The sequence below is a fragment of the Salvelinus fontinalis genome, chromosome 7 (assembly GCF_029448725.1).
Source record: "Salvelinus fontinalis isolate EN_2023a chromosome 7, ASM2944872v1, whole genome shotgun sequence".
Lineage (NCBI taxonomy): Eukaryota > Metazoa > Chordata > Actinopteri > Salmoniformes > Salmonidae > Salvelinus > Salvelinus fontinalis.
This window is the reverse complement of record NC_074671.1, coordinates 7,659,090-7,683,332: the sequence shown is the minus strand read 5'-3', so window position 1 is coordinate 7,683,332 and position 24,243 is coordinate 7,659,090. Positions and strand designations below refer to the sequence as shown.

The 24,243-nt window shown below is 40.4% G+C and overlaps 2 protein-coding genes across 2 annotated transcripts; one reads left to right on the top strand and one right to left on the bottom strand.

Moving 5' to 3' along the window:
- The first annotated feature begins 399 nt into the window (after nucleotides 1-399).
- Nucleotides 400-5,130, top strand: LOC129858954 (tartrate-resistant acid phosphatase type 5-like). Its single transcript, XM_055928210.1, has 6 exons — nucleotides 400-1,087; nucleotides 1,289-1,479; nucleotides 2,555-2,682; nucleotides 2,878-3,069; nucleotides 4,406-4,553; nucleotides 4,734-5,130. The coding sequence occupies exons 1-6, from the start codon at nucleotides 1,015-1,017 to the stop codon at nucleotides 4,971-4,973; spliced, it is 972 nt and encodes a 323-aa protein (XP_055784185.1). The 5' UTR covers nucleotides 400-1,014; the 3' UTR covers nucleotides 4,974-5,130.
- Nucleotides 5,131-5,220: 90 nt separating this feature from the next.
- Nucleotides 5,221-15,755, bottom strand: LOC129858955 (tissue factor-like). Its single transcript, XM_055928211.1, has 6 exons — nucleotides 15,334-15,755; nucleotides 12,125-12,233; nucleotides 10,838-11,031; nucleotides 10,422-10,606; nucleotides 9,631-9,805; nucleotides 5,221-8,230 (listed from the first exon to the last, which is right to left on the bottom strand). Exons 1-6 carry the CDS (start codon nucleotides 15,404-15,406, stop codon nucleotides 8,085-8,087), a joined length of 882 nt encoding a protein of 293 aa, XP_055784186.1. The 5' UTR covers nucleotides 15,407-15,755; the 3' UTR covers nucleotides 5,221-8,084.
- Between the last annotated feature and the right edge of the window lie 8,488 nt (nucleotides 15,756-24,243).

Sequence of the window (24,243 nt, the reverse complement as noted above, 5' to 3'; positions counted from 1 at the left end):
TTCATATTTAGAGTCATAAAAAATAAAAAAAGTCACCTGAGTCGTAAAAATGTATTTTTTTGTTGCCTTGAACACGCCCTCTCTTGGTATGCTTCTCGGTCTTATCGGGTGAAAGGTCATTGATATCCACTACAGACTTTTGGAGCGTAGAACTAAAGTACACACATGATGTGGCCTGACCATTCTTCCATCAAAATCATTAGATCAAGAGACATACTGAGTGAACCTTTATAGTCAGGCTATAGATTAAGTCAGGTGTTAAAGTTCAGGTGGGGGAAAAAATTATGTTTTTTATTTATTTATGTACAAAATTTCTTGTTTTCATGTAATTGTATTCATATACTGTACAGTACCTGTCGAAAGTTTGGACACAGCTACTCATTCCAGGGTTATCCTTTATTTTTACTGTTTTCTACATTGTAGAATAATAGTGAAGACATCAAAACTATGAAATAACACATATGGAATCATATAGTAACCAAATAGTAACAGTGTTAAACAAATTAAAATATATTTTTATTCTTCAAAGTAGCCACCCTTTGCCTTGATGACAGCTTTGCACACTCTTGGCATTCTCTCAACCAGCTTCACCTGGAATGCTTTTCCAACCTATGCTGTGCACTTGTATGTAGCTCATTTATTTACATTCCAAATATACTATTGCATTCTTATACACCCCCATTGTATAATAATTTGATCACTTAAATTGATTGTCTAGACTGGTCGGCATTGGTTTCTTGTGTGATCGCATCCAGTTTTAAAGGTAACTCAAAGTTTCTGTTTACAGAGTAGATAGACATTGCTTAGCCAATCAGCTGCTGTTCTGAGTCTTTTCTTCTAAAATGGCTCAATGCAGGAAGTTATTCTGAAACCACAAAATACTGCTTCCTCTTTATAAAACAGTTCTAAAGAGAGCCATAAAGATGTTTCTGTTACAGCGTGTGACACTTTGACTGACTGCTCAACCCGTCCTTGTCTTTGTTTGGTAGGTCTACACGTCTCCATACTGGTGGAATGGAGCGTCTTCCTCTGCTGCTACTGCTGTGCTTACATGCATTCTGGCCATGCTGCCAGCCACTGAAACAAGGTACACTTTTCTATCTACCAGATCTCAAAATCAACTTCACTACTGTATTACTGCGCGGTTGTTTCCTAATATCCAGTTAAATTCAGACTGTAATGTAATTATACCAAAGAGTGTCTTTGGTTCAAGCACATGAAATGGTACGAAATAGAAAATAAGAATGAGATTTTGGTCTGCTGTGTAAATGTGTCACCTGTCATTTAGCATCTCTGCGGTTCGTTGGGCTAGGGGACTGGGGAGGCATTCCGTTAACCCCCTACTACACCCCTCACGAGCAGGCCATCGCTAAAGAGCTCTCCTGGACAGCACAAAGTCTGGGGCTGGACTTTGTCCTCAGTCTGGGAGATCATTTCTACTACAGCGGAGTGGAGGATGTAAATGACCGCCGCTTCAAGGTCACTTCACACTACAGTTCGCAATACAGTCGCTCTGCAACACTGTTCACACTGCAACACATAGGCTGCGTTTACACAGGCAGCCCAAGTCTGATCTGTTTGTTCAAAAGATCAATTATTGGCAACAACAAAAAAAACAGAAATGTACTACCTGTGTAAACGTAACCATAGGCTTGGGTTGAGACGCCACACGACGACAAACATTATCGTGATGACAAACTCGTCAACTGTTGTGACAACAGCTAGTAAACATATCTTACCACAGGCAGTTAGATTGTAACTTAACATCTCAACATATCTAACCTATCTGTCGTGTGTGGCATTGTGAAGAATGTGAACACGGAACACACGTACAACAGACATACTGAGGGACTTTGAAAATGGCAAGAGAGCAAACAAAATATCTAACGCTCCATTCTGTGGAACAGATTGTGAAATATACGTTGAGATAAGAAGTGTTGCGTCACAGTTGTTCCCTGTTTCTAGGCAGCTAGCCAACTCTTTGAGAGAGAATGTGTTTTTAAAAATGAATAAAATGTAACCTTTTATTAACTAAGCAAGTCAGTTTAGAACAAATTCTTATTTACAATAATGGCTTACCCCGGCCAAACCCTAACCCAGAAGACTCTGGGCCAATTGTGCGCCGCACTATGGGACTCCCTATCACGGCCGGTTGTGATACAGCCTGGAATCGAAACCAGGGTCCGTAGCGACGCCTCTTGTTAGTTGAAGGACCCAGTGACATAACACAAACTGGCAGATGGAGCGGTGTCCAGATCACCGTGTTCTTGTATAGTGAAGAGGACACTTTCTTTTCTCATTCCTAGAGCACGTGATTCTCCTTTTTTTCCCCTCAGAAATAAAGTGAAGCATTACGTCCTCTTGTGGTAAAAGATTGTACATCAACTATTTCTTCAGAGCATTCAGATTGTATTATTGTAGGCAGCACACAGAATTTTATGCATTACAACATGACGATTGATATGTTATATATCAGTTATATATCATATCGCTCTGGTTTTTCATCCTTCAGTCATTTTCCTGGGTTGGTAATGATCTTTTTTTTCCCTGCAAGTGTACCTTTGAGGACGTCTTCTCTCAACCCTCGCTGGTTGACGTCCCTTGGTACTTGGTGGCGGGGAACCATGACCACATTAACAACGTTTCTGCTCAGATCGCTTACTCGAGCAGATCGAAGAGATGGTGAGCATCTTAGTAAAGATCTTTTAACTGTGTGGTTTTAATCTTTTACGCCACGCATCCTGAAGAAAAAAAAAACATTCACATGCCAATTAGCAGATGCTTTCATTCAAATAGTGTATACATTTAGAGTATGTGATCCCTGTTGGGAATTCAACCCACAACCTTCTGGGCTGTTCTCTTCTCTTGTTACCTCAGGAGGTTCCCCGAGTTGTACTATGAGCTGCAGTTCAAAGTTCCTCAGAGTAACGTGTCGGTGACCGTCCTGATGGTTGACACAGTGGTGCTATGTGGGAACACCTATGGGGGGACCCAGCCCAAAGGAGAGGAAAACCTGGGGGCTTCTGCCAAGCAGTTAGACTGGATCAACTCCAGACTGGCAAACAGCAAGTATGTCCATATGGTCCAGTTTCCTGGAACCAGATTAAGCATAGTTTAAGCATAGATAGTCTAGGACTATGCTTAATCTGGTTCCAGGAAACTGGCCCTGAAAGACAAGAGGTCAAAACACAGCCTCTCATTAAGTATACACTGTTCAAGCACATCGGTGAAACAGTTGACTTGTTCTGTGAGTAAATAATGGCTTGGATGGATTAAATGTTTATCAAGGTGGAGGAAAATAAAAGTATTTGATCTCATAAATTGTCATTTGAGCCTTGAGAAAAGATTTGGAAGATTTCGGACCATGAAGAGATCCCTGACTGACCACACCCCTCTTTTAGAGATCCCTGACTGGCCACACCCCTCTTTTAGAGATCCCTGACTGGCCACACCCCTCTTTTAGAGATCCCTGACTGGCCACACCCCTCTTTTAGAGATCCCTGACTGACCACACCCCTCTTTTAGAGATCCCTGACTGGCCACACCCCTCTTTTAGAGATCCCTGACTGACCACACCCCTCTTTTAGAGATCCCTGACTGACCACACCCCTCTTTTAGAGATCCCTGACTGGCCACACCCCTCTTTTAGAGATCCCTGACTGACCACACCCCTTTTAGAGATCCCTGACTGGCCACACCCCTCTTTTAGAGATCCCTGACTGACCACACCCCTCTTTTAGAGATCCCTGACTGACCACACCCCTCTTTTAGAGATCCCTGACTGGCCACACCCCTCTTTTAGAGATCCATGACTGGCCACACCCCTCTTTTAGAGATCCATGACTGGCCACATTCCTCTTTTAGAGATCCCTGACTGGCCACACCCCTCTTTTAGAGATCCCTGACTGACCACACCCCTCTTTTAAAGATCCCTGACTGGCCACACCCCTCTTTTAGAGATCCCTGAATGACCACACCCCTCTTTTAGATATCCCTGACTGGCCACACCCCTCTTTTAGAGATCCCTGAATGACCACACCCCTCTTTTAGAGATCCCTGACTGGCCACACCCCTCTTTTAAAGATCCCTGACTGGCCACACCCCTCTTTTAGAGATCCCTGAATGACCACACCCCTCTTTTAGATATCCCTGATTGACCACACCCCTCTTTTAGACTCCTCCACTCTCATCACTATTTGAATCAAGAAATACCTTCACACTGCTACACACACATTCCTCAACTGTTACTGAATGTGGAATAGAAAACTCCTGTAACAGAGTTGGTTTGATGAACCCCACGCGCATGATGAGTAGCCTTGCCTGAGACATGAAGCTTCCAGAAGATAATACCTCTGCTTTTAGCTCAGGTGGCTAACACAGTCTTGTATCTGTCCTTCTCTCCCAGGTCAGAGTTCATTGTGGTGGCTGGTCACTATCCTGTGTGGTCCATTGGTCATCATGGCCCTACAAAGTGTCTTCTGGGTAGACTACGGCCTCTGCTGAAGAAGTATAATGTCACAGTCTACCTGAGTGGCCACGACCACAGCATACAGGTGGTTATTATACATGTTATGACCATACATACAATAACAAAGTGACAGTTTGAAGTGACAGTTTGAAGTGACAGTTTGAAGTGACAGTTTGAAGTGCTAGTCTGAATAGACAAATGTTCCCATTTTACAGTCACTTATTTGAACAACTGACGTTGACCTGACTCTCTATACTCTCACCAGTTTATCAGAGAGGATGATGGGAGTTCCTATGTGGTCAGCGGGAGCGGGAACTTTGTAGACACGTCCACCAAAAACATCGAGACCTTCCCGTCGTCATGGCAACGGTTCTCCAACGCTGTCAACCGTACGTCCGGAGGATTCGCTTACTTTGTAGTCACAGAGAACAGTATGACTATCAGCTACATTCAGACCGATGGGAAATGTGTTTACCAAACAGCATTGGCAAAACGCAAGGTCTGACACACACACACACACAGAGGCATCACCACATAGTCAACAATGAGCTGTTGTAGGCCTAATATGCTGTCTGTTTACCACCTCTTGCACTCTGACATTGTTGTCCAAACAAGGCATCATATTGTATAGTACCTTCATAAAGTACATTTCAGTTTCAGAACTGTAAGTCCTACAAACACATGCTTAGTACTGTTAGAAAGGTAGGAACGGATAAAGGTGTCAGAAACTGTGACTACAACAGAGCCTGAGGTACAGCAGGCCAAAACAACTGAAATTCATATTCGTATTAATTGTTTTCAGGGAGTGGGGGGGGGGGGGTGGGGGCAATTGTCCCCATGTTGGTGCATAAGAGACTTTAAAGTCTAGGTTTCAAATAAAATACCAATTACCAATCACCAATTACTGTTCTAAAAGGATAACACATTTTTTTATTATTAGATATTTTACCTAATGGTGGCCCTCTACACATTTGTGAATACTCATTGGAACACAGCCATTTTAAAAGCGCAGCTGTTTTGCAACTTGCCAAGCTGAGTCTCTATCTATCCATTGATTTAAATATATATATCCCCTGTCTGATACCCAGTTTGTCCCCTAGATGGCAGTAAAGAGATCACATGACGTCTCTTGGCCACTTGGAAACCAGTTGCGTCTGGTTTGGGTAGTGAGTCACTGTACCAAAATGGTTGAACGTATTATCAAGCCTGACATCTTAAAATGAACCTAGCAATCAGGCCTTTAATGTTATATAGTTTATTTATTGAAGTAAGTCACAGACAGGTGAGGAAACTTCAAATGTAAACGAGTGAGCTATTGGGCGGCAGGTAGCCTAGTGGTTAGAGTGTAGAGGCGGCAGGTACCCTAGTGGTTAGAGTGTAGAGGCGGCAGGTAGCCGAGTGGTTAGAGTGTAGAGGCGGCAGGTAGCCTAGTGGTTAGAGTGTAGAGGCGGCAGGTAGCCTAGTGGTTAGAGTGTGGAGGAGGCAGGTAGCCTAGTGGTTAGAGTGTAGAGGCGGCAGGTAGCCTAGTGGTTAGAGAATAGAGGCGGCAGGTAGCCTAGTGGTTAGAGAATAGAGGCGGCAGGTAGCCTAGTGGTTAGAGTGTAGAGGTGGCAGGTAGCCTAGTGGTTAGAGTGTAGAGGCGGCAGGTAGCCTAGTGGGCCAGTAACCGAAAGGTTGCTAGATCAAATCCCCAAACTGATAAGGTCAAAATCTGTCATTCTGCCCCTGAACAAGGCAGTTAATGCACTGTTCCCTGGTAGGCTGTCAATGTAAATAAGAATGTGTTCTTAACTGACTTGCCTAGTTAAATGAAGGTACAAAAGTGAGCTATCTAAATGGAGCATACAAGGTCATTTGGAAGTAAATGCATTGTTTCACAATGACCATCAGGATGTACCCTTTTCCATGTAGTGGTAGTGTTTTACAATGACCATCAGGATGTACCCTTTTCCATGTAGTGGTAGTGTTTTACAATGACCATCAGGATGTACCCTTTTCCATGTAGTGGTAGTGTTTTACAATGACCATCAGGATGTACCCTTTTCCATGTAGTGGTAGTGTTTCACAATGACCATCAGGATGTACCCTTTTCCATGTAGTGGTAGTGTTTCACAATGACCATCAGGATGTACCCTTTTCCATGTAGTGGTAGTGTTTCACAATGACCATCAGGATGTACCCTTTTCCATGTAGTGGTAGTGTTTTACAATGACCATCAGGATGTACCCTTTTCCATGTAGTGGTAGTGTTTTACAATGACCATCAGGATGTACCCTTTTCCATGTAGTGGTAGTGTTTCACAATGACCATCAGGATGTACCCTTTTCCATGTAGTGGTAGTGTTTCACAATGACCATCAGGATGTACCCTTTTCCATGTAGTGGTAGTGTTTCACAATGACCATCAGGATGTACCCTTTTCCATGTAGTGGTAGTGTTTTACAATGACCATCAGGATGTACCCTTTTCCATGTAGTGGTAGTGTTTTACAATGACCATCAGGATGTACCCTTTTCCATGTAGTGGTAGTGTTTTACAATGACCATCAGGATGTACCCTTTTCCATGTAGTGGTAGTGTTTTACAATGACCATCAGGATGTACCCTTTTCCATGTAGTGGTAGTGTTTCACAATGACCATAAGGATGTACCCTTTCCAAGCATACTACATGTTTGCAATTTTGATGACTTGACCTACATTGCGTACTCTATGAATTTGACCATAGTGTATGATTTATGGCTTTTACTTTTAAGTATTTGCCTAAATGTTTGGTATAAATTTATATTAAATCTCCAGACAATACTATTTACTGATCACTCAAACCTCTAAACCAGGGGTCCCCAACTGGTGGCACGCGGACCGAATTTGGCCTGCGGGTGTTTTTCTGAGCAAAAAAAAACAAATAAAAAATAATTTTATTTTGTGGACATAATAGACTGTAGAAACAGCAGGAATTCAGCTCCTAGTGATTTTAATTTAAGAAATCTTTTCCCAAGTATTCCCACGGATAAAAGAGAGAAACGTGATCTGATACAAAGGTAGGCAAGATTTGAAATGACTATCTGTTTGGGCTTCTTGTGGTCAATTTACAGTCTACAAGTGATTTGTAATTATGTTCCGGCCCCCCGACCATCCGCTCAAGAAAAAAATCAGCCCGCGGCTTAATCTAGTGGATGATCTCTGCTCTACAACATAAATATATCTTAAAATAACCAAATAAACAAATAGGACTTCCAGAATGACTACACATTATACATTAGGGATCTTCATAAAAAATGATATATCCTACTAATCATCATTTCGTTTTCGTTTTCGTTTTCAGCCGTCTCCCAAAAATCAAGATATATTTTCCCAAAGATCATATCAAGTTAAAAAACGATATAAAACACGCTGGTAGTGGTAGTGTTTCTGAAAGCTAATATTCACAGCAGTAGAAGAGCCACTCAACAAATAAAAAGGAAAATATTGGAGCAATGCACGGAAACAAAATATACATTACGGTATGTGTAACATATTCACTGTGCGATTTCACAGAAGAATGTTGACCTGCAGCCTCCATTTCAAAGTCCAGTTTAGCTGTACATTGTGTTCCCAATTGTGTGTCGACGATACATTTTTTACACACTTCTTAGTGGCACTCCTTCTTTCCCACTTGTGTTGGCTTTCCTTGTGCGTCGGCAGCACACCACTGTGACTACGACAGCCACCACTATGATCGTAATGACGAGGAGGATGAACCCAGCGATCACACCGATTCCAAACTCTGGAGAGGAAACGGGATAGTGGACTGTTATTGGGCTGCATGATGATTCACACGCACGCACGCACGCACGCACACACACACACACAAGCGCGCGCACGCACGCACACACACACACACACACACACACACACACACACACACACACACACACACACACAAGCGCACGCACACACAAGCGCACGCACACAGGAATTTTTACAGTGTTGCATTACACATGAGTCTAAACATGAGTCAATAATATTTATTTCACCCTTTGCATCCCATACACATCGACCCACTATGACAAATGATAAGCACCGAAAACCCTCTTCTCCTCATCACTCACAGTGAGTAATGATAAGCACCGAAAACCCTCTTCTCCTCATCACTCACAGTGAGTAATGATAAGCACCGAAAACCCTCTTCTCCTCATCACTCACAGTGAGTAATGATAAGCACCTAAAACCCTATTCTCCTCATCACTCACAGTGAGTAATGATAAGCACCTAAAACCCTATTCTCCTCATCACTCACAGTGAGTAATGATAAGCACCGAAAACCCTCTTCTCCTCATCACTCACAGTGAGTAATGATAAGCACCGAAAACCCTCTTCTCCTCATCACTCACAGTGAGTAATTCTAGATTTGTAATTGTCACGCCCTGACCATAGAGAGCCATTGTTTCTCTATGGTGTAGTAGGTCAGGGCGTGACTGGGGGTGATCTAGTTCATTTACTTCTATGTGGTGTTCTAGTTTATATTTTCTATGTTGGTGATTTGTATGATTCCCAATTGGAGGCAGCTGGTGATCGTTGTCTCTAATTGGGGATCATATTTAAGTAGATGTTTTTCCCACCTGTGTTTGTGGGATATTGCTTTGTGTTTTGTGCACCACGTAGTCACGTTTCGTTGTTTCTTTATTTTGTCTTGATTTTGTCTTGATTTAAGTTTCACTTCAATATGTAGAACCGAGATCAAGGCTGCACGTTGGTCCAAGTATGTTTCCAACGATGATCGCGACAGTAATACCAGGTCTTGGCATTTAGCTAAGTGTTCGATATTCTCAGTAGCACAGATGCATATCAACTCCCTTCATTATAATGTCCAACATGAATTACGGAGTTACAGAATATATTAAAACAGGGCCAGATTTCCTTAATGAATGCAGTAACATGCCACTTAACAGATAAAAAGCCACCTACAGCACAGGAGGTTGGTGGAATCTTAATTGGGGAGGACGGGCTCGTCCAATGACTGGAGCGGTATAAGCGGAATAGTATCGTTCCATTCGCTCCGTTCCAGCCATTATTATGAGCCGTCCTCCCCTCACCAGCCACCTGTGAGTGACAGCATCCGTTATTATTAGCATGTGATCCCTGTGGGACTTGAACCGATAACCTTGGCATTGCTAGTATCCTTACCTTCAAAGAAGGACTTATTGGCACCCGGTGAACACTGTGTTTGACTGAGCTCTCCCAGCTGTTTGTCTGTGCTGCGGGAGGGGATGTAGGCCTGGACTTTAAAGCAGTAGCTCACCCCAGGCTCTATATCCCTCCTGTCTAGCTCTATCTCACTGCTGGCAGACATCTTGGTTTTCTAGAGGGACAATTACATAAACAAGGGCTTGTATTAGCTCTATCTCACTGCTGGCAGACATCTTGGTTTTCTAGAGGGACGATTACATAAACAAGGGCTTGTATTAGCTCTCTCACTGCTGGCAGACATCTTGGTTTTCTAGAGGGACGATTACATAAACAAGGGCTTGTATTAGCTCTCTCACTGCTGGCAGACATCTTGGTTTTCTAGAGGGACGATTACATAAACAAGGGCTTGTATTAGCTCTATCTCACTGCTGGCAGACATCTTGGTTTTCTAGAGGGACGATTACATAAAGAAGGACTTGTATTATGTCTTCTTCTGTAGTTCAATTTCTATTACTTGTTCAATACTGTTGTAAAGTCATTAAAATAGTATATATTAATGACACACATGGAGAGATTTCCCATGCAATATAGTCAGAAGTTTCACGTTTGCCAAACTCAAATCATCCACTGCATTTTATTTCATGATATTCCTTGACTTGCTCCTTTAAAGGAGCCTACACCATTGAGAAATGTCCTCTATCTCACTGGGTTCAGTCCCGAGCCCTAGAGTACTCTGAGGAACTGTAAATATTACTCTAGTGTAGGTCTGTCCTCCCCTTTGAGCTTACCTTGCCCGTGCTTGTTGCTTTCCCAAAGGTGACTTTGTACTGCAGCTCATCAGCGAAGACATCCCGCATGGTCTTCAGTTTGTTCTGCTCGTTGAACAGGGCTATGGGAGGGTCTTCTACATACAGAGTGATCTTCCTCTTATCTTTGCTCACCTCAATCTTGAACTCAGGTCTGCCTATAAGAGCTGGAAGGGAAATACCACGAGACGTTGACATGCTTCCTTGTCACACCTGGCGCCCACTTGGTGACACTAGCATGCTGTTGAACTATAAAATAAAGTATTTTCCCAGTGATTTATAGAAGAACCCTCTTTTCCCAGTGATTTTAAAGGAGAATCAACATTTTGGCACTGGCATGTGGGAAATATGTCACTGTATGACTGTAGTCAGATGGTTGTTACAGCTGGAGTACCTACTGTCTTGGTAAGGTGTGAACCCTTCCGAACTGGTGTGGGGGAACTCTGTGAGGTCAGAGTTCACTCTGTGTAGGGGTTCTGAGAGGACATCAGCTGAGTATGTGGCCTTCAGGTCAGTCAGAACGTTGGACAGGTCACACTCAGTCAACATGGTCCGAATACAGTGTTGGTTCCACTCTCTTATCTGACCAATACTTAAATAGATGTAATGGTAGGGTTATCATTATCTTCAAACATGTTTGTTTTGTTGCATTAGGTCATTCATTAGGTCTGAATTAGCATTTCAAATCAAATCAAGTTGTATTTGTCACATGCTTCGTAGACAACAGGTGTAAACTAACAGTTAAATACTTAGTTGAACACTAAGAAAAGTACAAAATTGCAATCTTTGAAATTGAGTTATAATCTTGAACTCATTGCACCACGTCACACACATTGTACTTCAATTAAACAGAGACTAGTATTCCTTCTCCCTTCTACTGCCCTCCAACACATCGACCTGACTCTTCAAGGTCAGAGACTGAGTCTCCAAGACATCGACCTGACTCTTCAGAGACTGAGTCTCCAACACATCAGCCTGACTCTTAAAGATCAGAGACTGAGTCTCCAAGACATCGACCTGACTGTTCAGAGGCTGAGTCTCCAAGACATCGACCTGACTGTTCAGAGGCTGAGTCTCCAAGACATCGACCTGACTGTTCAGAGGCTGAGTCTCCAAGACATCGACCTGACTGTTCAGAGGCTGAGTCTCCAAGACATCGACCTGACTGTTCAGAGGCTGAGTCTCCAAGACATCGACCTGACTGTTCAGAGGCTGAGTCTCCAAGACATCGACCTGACTGTTCAGAGGCTGAGTCTCCAAGACATCGACCTGACTGTTCAGAGACTGAGTCACCAAGACATCGACCTGACTGTTCAGAGACTGAGTCACCAAGACATCGACCTGACTGTTCAGAGACTGAGTCTCCAAGACATCGACCTGACTGTTCAGAGTCTGAGAAGAACAGATTAGTCCAGACCTCCCATGATCATGGGATTATAGGCACCGTCTTTTTTATATGTCATGGAGACATTTAATTTCATGAATAGAAGTAGGAAGTAATAAAAGCATTTGGTAATTACCTGATATGTAGGAAACTGAGCTTTTTCAATGTTTAGTTAATAATAATTGAAGTGGCAGATAAATACACTACTTGGCAATTTAATGGAATAATTGGAAATGTTCGGTCTTCCTAAGGTCTTCCTAAGTGCAAAACACTAATATCAGCATATAAATGATTTACTTACACAGAATATTCAATAGTGTATGAATAGTTGAAAGGTTTAGGATCCCACATAAGTAGTGTTTTGAAGTTGATAGACAACCAGGAAACGTTCTGTGCCTTGGGATAGTTACCTACATGCAGAACAAGATCAGTTACCTACATGAAGAACAAGATCAGTTACCTACATGAAGAACAAGATCAGTTACCTACATGAAGAACAAGATCAGTTACCTACATGAAGAACAAGATCAGTTACCTACATGAAGAACACGATCAGTTACCTACATGAAGAACACGATCAGTTACCTACATGAAGAACACGATCAGTTACCTACATGAAGAACAAGATCAGTTACCTACATGAAGAACACGATCAGTTACCTACATGAAGAACAAGATCAGTTTCCTACATGAAGAACAAGATCAGTTACCTACATGAAGAACAAGATCAGTTACCTACATGAAGAACAAGATCAGTTACCTACATGAAGAACAAGATCAGTTACCTACATGCAGAACAAGATCAGTTACCTACATGAAGAACAAGATCAGTTACCTACATGAAGAACAAGATCAGTTACCTACATGAAGAACACGATCAGTTACCTACATGAAGAACACGATCAGTTACCTACATGAAGAACAAGATCAGTTACCTACATGAAGAACAAGATCAGTTACCTACATGAAGAACAAGATCAGTTACCTACATGAAGAACAAGATCAGTTACCTACATGTAAAACACGATCAGTTACCTACATGAAGAACACGATCAGTTACCTACATGAAGAACAAGATCAGTTACCTACATGAAGAACACGATCAGTTACCTACATGAAGAACAAGATCAGTTACCTACATGAAGAACACGATCAGTTACCTACATGAAGAACAAGATCAGTTACCTACATAAAGAACACGATCAGTTACCTACATGAAGAACAAAATCAGTTACCTACATGAAGAACACGATCAGTTACCTACATGAAGAACAAGATCAGTTACCTACATGAAGAACAAGATCAGTTACCTACATGAAGAACACGATCAGTTACCTACATGAAGAACACGATCAGTTACCTACATGAAGAACAAGATCAGTTACCTACATGAAGAACACGATCAGTTACCTACATGAAGAACAAGATCAGTTACCTACATGAAGAACAAGATCAGTTACCTACATGAAGAACACGATCAGTTACCTACATGAAGAACACGATCAGTTACCTACATGAAGAACAAGATCAGTTACCTACATGAAGAACACGATCAGTTACCTACATGAAGAACAAGATCAGTTACCTACATGAAGAACAAGATCAGTTACCTACATAAAGAACAAGATCAGTTACCTACATGCAGAACAAGATCAGCTGCCTACATGCAGAACAAGATCAGTTACCTACATGAAGAACAAGATCAGTTGCCTACATGAAGAACAAGATCAGTTACCTACATGCAGAACAAGATCAGTTACCTACATGTAATGTCAGACAATGACAATGAGTGAAAGTGAAATAATTAGGACAGTGCGCCTTTACATAAGAGCATCACATGGGATATTCCCTGTACTAAGCCAGCCTGATCCAAGAAGTTGCCAACAAAAAGTTAGGAAATTGTGGCTTTTAAATGCAGTTAGCGATTTATCCATATAGGCTGGTGGGTTGTTTAGCAACAAAACCGACAGGTGTGCAAAACAGACGGGATTGGCTTAGCTTGTTGACAACATGTAAACTATATTTAGTCTCCTATGTTTATTGAAAACATAAATACATTTGCACAATGAGCACTTGTTGTCTCTCAAATACATTGTTACAGTTGTTGGTTAGCTAGCTAGCGGATTTTTTTTTGACATATTAGCATAGGTATGACATCAGTCAAAACACCTCAAAACAAGATATGGTATCAAGAACAAGAACACGAACACGATAAAACTATCTGAAACGAGACACCTGATTCTGCACAAGGCAGCTTCTTGTCATTGACCCGTTTACATGCACAACAATATCCCGTTATTATTCAGGATACTCAAGTATTCAGTTTCGCATGGCATGTGTGTTGTGTGATGTCTCTGTCTGATTGTCAAACAAATTACTTCAAAAAGTAGGCTACCTGAGCATTTCAAGCCTCCATAATAATTCCATAATAATCTGTATTTTTTTGCTGATACTCTGTACTGGACATTGTAGCCTAACGTTACTTGACCCTAATTTAGACACGCTTTTACTTATAATTTCCGACATTTGGGAGGCCACTGTTTGTCAACTATAGTTAGATACATGCAGCTTCTCTTCTGTCATAACGTGTTGCTCCAGAAGACTAAATAAAGTAGTGCTCACCAGAATAATGTTTTACATTGATATAATTAATGCATTAGTAATCTATTTAACACTGCTAAATTTGTATGTTCCATTTAGGGACCGGGGATAAAATGCAAGAACTCCAAAACAGTGGAAAGATTGTTCCTGTGTGACATGTCCAAATGTCATCCGGTTGACCCGTTTTAAGGAAATGAAAAGCTGAGAAAACTATGAATCACGTTTCTGATAAGACTTCAGTTCATCTTGGGTGCATATTTGATGTGGTTGAAATACTGTCTGCTTGCATAACAGTGTTAAAGATAACATGTTACACTCACATTCGTATTTTCTCAAGAGATGCTGAAAGAAAGAAATCATAAGTAGCTCTGGATAAGAGCGTTTGTTAATAAATTACTCAAATGTAAAAAATATTTATCAGCTGCTATATTTATCCGCTGCTGTTCCCGAGACAAAATGAACCTTTATTGTACCATTTCAATGCAAGAAATGCATATTTCTGCAGGAGTTAATATTATAATATATTATAGGCCTACAGTCATTGTCCAGATTTCAGTTACTATTCCATGTAACCCATATGAATTTAAATTAGGAATTGTCTTTATTTATGGTACAGGGATACTAGTGAGCGGGATATTAAAAGTGCATGTAAACAGTTTATCCCGAAGAAAATCTTAAACGGGATATGAGCTACTGTCCCGGATACTGTGCGCATGTAAACAATTTCATTGTTGCCAACTATTTGAACATCCAGAATCACAACGACACAAGAATTTATGCCCCATTGAAGCGTGTGCATCGTTTTCGTGAGGTTGTCAGCTAACCCGTCTAGACTATTTGTCTAGTGTACAGCTTTTAGGATTGTAGGCTAGTTTTATATTTTAATTGCACGTGGTGTTTTTGACTCACCTGAAACACAGTTGGTAAAGAATAGTACAGTACACAATCTCCTACAAAAAGCTTTCCTTTCCATTTTCAACATGTTATATTCCAACAGGTCAGTGTGAAAACAGTAATCCAATGGAGGTAGAAGTGAAAAGTGACTCGGGTCTCTGGGCGCCACTGAAACGAGTCTTCAGCGATCCACCTCTGATTGAATTCCGCTCCCTTGTCTTGGCCAGCTCCTGTCTGTCAGTTAAACGTGCTTTCTAAAAAAGAAAAAGACGCGTGTATCGTCCAAATAAGGATGTGGTTTATTGCCCGGTGGGATGGGCTTCTGATACTAGTGTATGTAACTTGCTTAACTTTTTGTGATGACAAAAACATCGCAGCCTACTGTATTACGAACAGCTGGTGTATAGCTTCCTGTAAGTAGCCTAGTAACATGTGTCATTCATTTCAAATATGTTTTATGCACATATAGTCAAAGAATAAGTCAAAGAATAATATTACGTTTGCGCTCAAGCATATGACATTATCATGCGAGAAAAAAAAAAACATTTTAGTGGCCCCCCTGTTGACACCGGAGAGCAAATGTTGTGTTTAAAGTTAATTTCCTGCAATTCTACACATTTTCCCCATGGGGTGTAGAGAAAATGTTGTAGTTTTAACACTAGAACCGCTAAAGAAAATCATTTCGACTGCTGATGAATTAATTAATCCGCCATTTGTTTTATCATGCCCTCCTCCGTCCTTGACTCTTCTTAAATAACACTGTCAGTGTTAGAATCTTAATATCACATACAGAACTGGATTTTATAACCAGGTTAAGGAGGGCATGTCATTTCTTGAATGGTTTCCCCCGTCGCCTCTTCTTCTCCCGACAGTTGAAAGTGCAGTGCCCCTAGCTGATAATCACCCAGATAATTGCCTCATACCGAAACTAATTTCACACATATAACAACAGATGAGATAAATTAGGTCATGTATGATGGGGAGAAAGGAGGTGAATAGGTGAGTTGGTGAGTGAGGGGAAGCGAAAGATGCATAATTATGTAATCATTGTGAATGAAGAACAGGGCCGGCCATTTTATGGTATTGATCGTTTCTAATTCCACTGAACAAAAAATATAAATGCAACATGCAACAATTTCAAAGATATTACTGAGTTACAGTTCATATAATGAAACCAGTCAATTGAAATTAATTCATTAGGTCTTAATCTACTGATTTCACATGATTGTTGGTCACAGATACAGGGTCAGTTAATACCATACTATATACAGGGTCAGTTCAATACCATACTATATACAGGGTCAGTTATTACCATACTATATACAGGGTCAGTTCAATACCATACTATATACAGGGTCAGTTAATACCATACTATATACAGGGTCAGTTAATACCATACTATATACAGGGTCAGTTCAATACCATACTATATACAGGGTCAGTTAATACCATACTATATACAGGGTCAGTTAATACCATACTATATACAGGGTCAGTTAACACCATACTATATACAGGGTCAGTTAATACCATACTATATACAGGGTCAGTTAATACCATACTAGATACAGGGTCAGTTCAATACCATACTATATACAGGGTCAGTTAATACCATACTATATACAGGGTCAGTTAACACCATACTATATACAGGGTCAGTTAATACCATACTATATACAGGGTCAGTTAATACCATACTATATACAGGGTCAGTTCAATACCATACTATATACAGGGTCAGTTAATACCATACTATATACAGGGTCAGTTAATACCATACTATATACAGGGTCAGTTAATACCATACTATATACAGGGTCAGTTAATACCATACTATATACAGGGTCAGTTAATACCATACTATATACAGGGTCAGTTAATACCATACTATATACAGGGTCAGTTCAATACCATACTATATACAGGGTCAGTTAACACCATACTATATACAGGGTCAGTTAATACCATACTATATACAGGGTCAGTCAATACCATACTATATACAGGGTCAGTTAACACCATACTATATACAGGGTCAGTTAATACCATACTATATACAGGGTCAGTTAATACCATACTATATACAGGGTCAGTTAATACCATACTATATACAGGGTCAGTTCAATACCATACTATATACAGGGTCAGTTAATACCATACTATATACAGGGTCAGTTAATACCATACTATATACAGGGTCAGTTAATACCATACTATATACAGGGTCAGTTAATACCATACTATATACAGGGTCAGTTAATACCATACTATATACAGGGTCAGTTAATACCATACTATATACAGGGTCAGTTCAATACCATACTATATACAGGGTCAGTTAATACCATACTATATACAGGGTCAGTTAATACCATACTATATACAGGGTCAGTTAATACCATACTATATACAGGGTCAGTTAATACCATACTATATACAGGGTCAGTTAATACCATACTATATACAGGGTCAGTTAATACCATACTATATACAGGGTCAGTTAATACCATACTATATACAGGGTCAGTTAATACCATACTATATACAGGGTCAGTTAATACCATACTATATACAGGGTCAGTTCAATACCATACTATATACAGGGTCAGTTAATACCATACTATATACAGGGTCAGTTAATACCATACTATATACAGGGTCAGTTAATACCATACTATATACAGGGTCAGTTCAATACCATACTATATACAGGGTCAGTTAATACCATACTATATACAGGGTCAGTTAATACCATACTATATACAGGGTCAGTTAATACCATACTATATACAGGGTCAGTTAATACCATACTATATACAGGGTCAGTTAATACCATACTATATACAGGGTCAGTTAATACCATACTATGTACAGGGTCAGTTAATACCATACTATATACAGGGTCAGTTAATACCATACTATATACAGGGTCAGTTAATACCATACTATATACAGGGTCAGTTAATACCATACTATATACAGGGTCAGTTAATACCATACTATATACAGGGTCAGTTAATACCATACTATATACAGGGTCAGTTAATACCATACTATATACAGGGTCAGTTCAATACCATACTATATACAGGGTCAGTTAACACCATACTATATACAGGGTCAGTTAATACCATACTATATACAGGGTCAGTCAATACCATACTATATACAGGGTCAGTTAACACCATACTATATACAGGGTCAGTTAATACCATACTATATACAGGGTCAGTTAATACCATACTATATACAGGGTCAGTTAATACCATACTATATACAGGGTCAGTTCAATACCATACTATATACAGGGTCAGTTAATACCATACTATATACAGGGTCAGTTAATACCATACTATATACAGGGTCAGTTAATACCATACTATATACAGGGTCAGTTAATACCATACTATATACAGGGTCAGTTAATACCATACTATATACAGGGTCAGTTAATACCATACTATATACAGGGTCAGTTCAATACCATACTATATACAGGGTCAGTTAATACCATACTATATACAGGGTCAGTTAATACCATAATATATACAGGGTCAGTTAATACCATACTATATACAGGGTCAGTTAATACCATACTATATACAGGGTCAGTTAATACCATACTATATACAGGGTCAGTTAATACCATACTATATACAGGGTCAGTTAATACCATACTATATACAGGGTCAGTTAATACCATACTATATACAGGGTCAGTTAATACCATACTATATACAGGGTCAGTTCAATACCATACTATATACAGGGTCAGTTAATACCATACTATATACAGGGTCAGTTAATACCATACTATATACAGGGTCAGTTAATACCATACTATATACAGGGTCAGTTCAAGACCATACTATATACAGGGTCAGTTAATACCATACTATATACAGGGTCAGTTAATACCATACTATATACAGGGTCAGTTAATACCATACTATATACAGGGTCAGTTAATACCATACTATATACAGGGTCAGTTAATACCATACTATGTACAGGGTCAGTTAATACCATACTATGTACAGGGTCAGTTAATACCATACTATATACAGGGTCAGTTAATACCATACTATATACAGGGTCAGTTAATACCATACTATGTACAGGGTCAGGGTAATACCATACTATATACAGGGTCAGTTAATACCATACTATATACAGGGTCAGTTAATACCATACTATATACAGGGTCAGTTAATACCATACTATATACAGGGTCAGTTAATACCATACTATATACAGGGTCAGTTAATACCATACTATATACAGGGTCAGTTAATACCATACTATATACAGGGTCAGTTAATACCATACTATATACAGGGTCAGTTAATACCATACTATATACAGGGTCAGTTAATACCATACTATATACAGGGTCAGTTAATACCATACTATATACAGGGTCAGTTCAATACCATACTATATACAGGGTCAGTTAATACCATACTATATACAGGGTCAGTTAATACCATACTATATACAGGGTCAGTTAATACCATACTATATACAGGGTCAGTTAATACCATACTATATACAGGGTCAGTTAATACCATACTATATACAGGGTCAGTTAATACCATACTATATACAGGGTCAGTTAATACCATACTATATACAGGGTCAGTTAATACCATACTATATACAGGGTCAGTTAATACCATACTATATACAGGGTCAGTTCAATACCATACTATATACAGGGTCAGTTAATACCATACTATATACAGGGTCAGTTAATACCATACTATATACAGGGTCAGTTAATACCATACTATATACAGGGTCAGTTCAATACCATACTATATACAGGGTCAGTTAATACCATACTATATACAGGGTCAGTTAATACCATACTATATACAGGGTCAGTTAATACCATACTATATACAGGGTCAGTTAATACCATACTATATACAGGGTCAGTTAATACCATACTATATACAGGGTCAGTTAATACCATACTATATACAGGGTCAGTTAATACCATACTATATACAGGGTCAGTTAACACCATACTATATACAGGGTCAGTTAATACCATACTATATACAGGGTCAGTCAATACCATACTATATACAGGGTCAGTTAACACCATACTATATACAGGGTCAGTTAATACCATACTATATACAGGGTCAGTTAATACCATACTATATACAGGGTCAGTTAATACCATACTATATACAGGGTCAGTTCAATACCATACTATATACAGGGTCAGTTAATACCATACTATATACAGGGTCAGTTAATACCATACTATATACAGGGTCAGTTAATACCATACTATATACAGGGTCAGTTAATACCATACTATATACAGGGTCAGTTAATACCATACTATATACAGGGTCAGTTAATACCATACTATATACAGGGTCAGTTCAATACCATACTATATACAGGGTCAGTTAATACCATACTATATACAGGGTCAGTTAATACCATACTATATACAGGGTCAGTTAATACCATACTATATACAGGGTCAGTTAATACCATACTATATACAGGGTCAGTTAATACCATACTATATACAGGGTCAGTTAATACCATACTATATACAGGGTCAGTTAATACCATACTATATACAGGGTCAGTTAATACCATACTATATACAGGGTCAGTTAATACCATACTATATACAGGGTCAGGTTACTACCATACTATATACAGGGTCAGTTAATACCATACTATATACAGGGTCAGGTAATACCATACTATATACAGGGTCAGTTAATACCATACTATATACAGGGTCAGGTAATACCATACTATATACAGGGTCAGTTAATACCACACTATATACAGGGTCAGTTAATACCATACTATATACAGGGTCAGTTATTACCATACTATATACAGGGTCAGTTCAATACCATACTATATACAGGGTCAGTTCAATGCCATACTATATACAGGGTCAGTTAATACCATACTATATACAGGGTCAGGTAATACCATACTATATACAGGGTCAGTTAATACCATACTATATACAGGGTCAGTTATTACCATACTATATACAGGGTCAGTTCAATACCATACTATATACAGGGTCAGTTAATACCATACTATATACAGGGTTAATACCAATACCATACTATATACAGGGTCAGGTAATACCATACTATATACAGGGTCAGTTATTACCATACTATATACAGGGTCAGTTCAATACCATACTATATACAGGGTCAGTTAATACCATACTATATACAGGGTTAATACCAATACCATACTATATACAGGGTCAGGTAATACCATACTATATACAGGGTCAGTTATTACCATACTATATACAGGGTCAGTTCAATACCATATTGACAATGTGCAGGGATTCTGGAGTGATGGAGGTAGATATGTATAGGGGTAAGACGACTAGGCAACAGGATATAAGATAAACAGAGTAGCAGCAGCTTGTATGTGAGTGGGTCTGCGTGTGTTTAATAAAAGGTCAATAAAAATACAAGATTAACACAGATAGTCCGTGTAGCTATTTTGGTAACTATATATGAGTCTTATTGCTTGGGGGATAGAAGCTGTTCCAGAGGCTGTTGGTGTCAGACTTGATGCACCGGTACCGCCTGCCGTGTGAAAACAGAGAGAATAGTCCACGGCATGGGTGGTTGGAGTCTTTAACGATTATCCGGGCCTTCCTTCCACACCGCCTTATATTGATGTCCTGGATGGCAGTGAGCTCGGCCCCAGTGATGTACTGGGCTGTCCGCACCACCCTGTGTAGCACCATGCGATCGAGGGCGGTGCTATTGCCATACCAGGCAGTGATGCAGCCAGTCAAAATGCTCTCAATGGTACAGCTGTAGAACTTTCTGAGGATTTGAGGATCCATGACAAACTTTTTCAATCTCCTGAGGGGGAAGAGGCGCTGTTGCCCCTTCTTCACTACTATGCGTGTGTGTTTGGACCATTTGGAGTCGTGTGTGGCCACGCAGTCGTGGGTGAACAGGGAGTACAGGAGGTAAATAAGCACACACCCTTGTGGAACCCCTGTGTTGAGGGTCAGCATGGTAGGTGATGTTGCCTACCCTCACCACCTGTGGTCGGCACGTCAGGAAGTCCAGGATCCAGGTGTTCAGACTCAGAGTCCTAAGCTTGGTGACGTGCTTGGAGGGAACAATGTTGTTGAAAGCTGAGCTGTAGTCAATGAACAGAGGGAGGGAGTTGCAGAGGGAGGTGTTTAGTCCCAGGGTCCTTAGCTTAGTGATGAGTTTGAGGGCACTTCATGGCTACAGACGTGAGTGCTACGGGTCAGTAATCATTTAGGCATGTTACCTTGGTGTTCTTGGGCACAGGGAATATGGTTGTCTGCTTGAAACATGCTGGTATTACGGACTCAGTCAGGGACAGGTTAAAAATGTCAGTGAAAACACTTGCCAGTTGGTCAGCGCATGCTCGGAGTACACGTCCTGGTAATCTATCTGGCCCTGCGGCCTTGTGAATGTTGACCTGTTTAAAGTTCTTCCTCACATCGGAGAGCTTGATCACACAGTTGTCTGGAACAGCTGGTGCTCTCATGCATGTTTCAGTGTTGCTTGTCTCAAAGTGTGCATAGAAGTCATGTAGCTTGTTTGGTAGGCTCGTGTCACTGGGCAGCTCGAGGCTGTGCTTCCCTTTGTAGTCCATAATAGTTTGCAAGCCCTGCCACAACCGACGAGCGTCGGAGCCGGTGTAGTAGGATTCAATCTTAGTCTTGTATTGACACTTTGCCTGTTTGATGGTTCGTTGGCGGGCATAGCGGGATTTCTTATAACCCGTCCAGGTTAGAGTCCCGCTCCATGAAAGCGGCAGCTCTACCCATTAGCTCAGTGCGGATGTTGCCTGTAATCCATGGCTTCTGGTTGGGGAATGTACGTACAGTTACTGTGGGGACGACGTCATCGATGCACTTATTGATGAATCCTGATGTGGTGCACTCAACGAAATCAGAAGAATCCCAGAACATATTCAAGTCTGTGCTAGCAAACAGTAGCATAGAATCTGCGTCATCTGACCGCTTCCGTATTGAGAGAGTCACTGGTACTTCCTGCTTTAGTTTTTGCTTGTAAGCAGGAATCAGGAGGATAGAGTTATGGTCAGATTTGCCAAATGGAGGGCGAGGGAGAGCTTTATACGCGTCTCTGTGTGTTGAGTAAAAGTGAGCTAGAGTTTCTCTCCTCTGGTTGCTCATGTAACATGCTGGTAGAAATGAAGTAAAACAGATTTGAGTTTCCCTGCATTAAAGTCCCTGGCCACTCGGAGCGCCGATCCTGGATGTGCGTTTTCTTGTTTGCTTATGTTTTTATACAGCTTGTTGAGTGCTCTCTTAGTGCCAGCATCGGTTTGGGGTGGTAAATAGACAACTATAAAAAATATAGATGAAAACTCTTTTGGTAAATAGTGTGGTCTACAGCTTATCATGAGATGCTCTACCTCAAGCGAGCAAAACCTCGAGACTTCCTTAATATTAGATTTTGTGCACCAGCTGTTATTCGCAAATAGACACGGACCGCCACCACTTGTCTTACCGGAGGCAGCTGTTCTGTCTCCCCAATGGACTGGAAACCCAGCCATCTGTATGTTATCCATGTCATCGTTCAGCCACGACTCGGTGAAACATGAGATATTACAGTTTTTAATGTCCCGTTGGTAGGATAGTCTTGATCGGACCTCATCCAGTTTATTATCCAATGATTGCACGTTGGTTAATAGGACGGATGGTAGAGGCAGATTATCCACTCGCTGTCGAATCCACATTGGCTAATAGAACGGATGGTAGAGGCAGATTACCCACTCGCCATCGGATCCTTACAAGGCACCCTACTACTTTGAAGAATCTAAAGTTTAAAATATATTTTGATTTGTTTAACCCTTTTTTGGTTACCTCACGATTCCATATGTGTTATT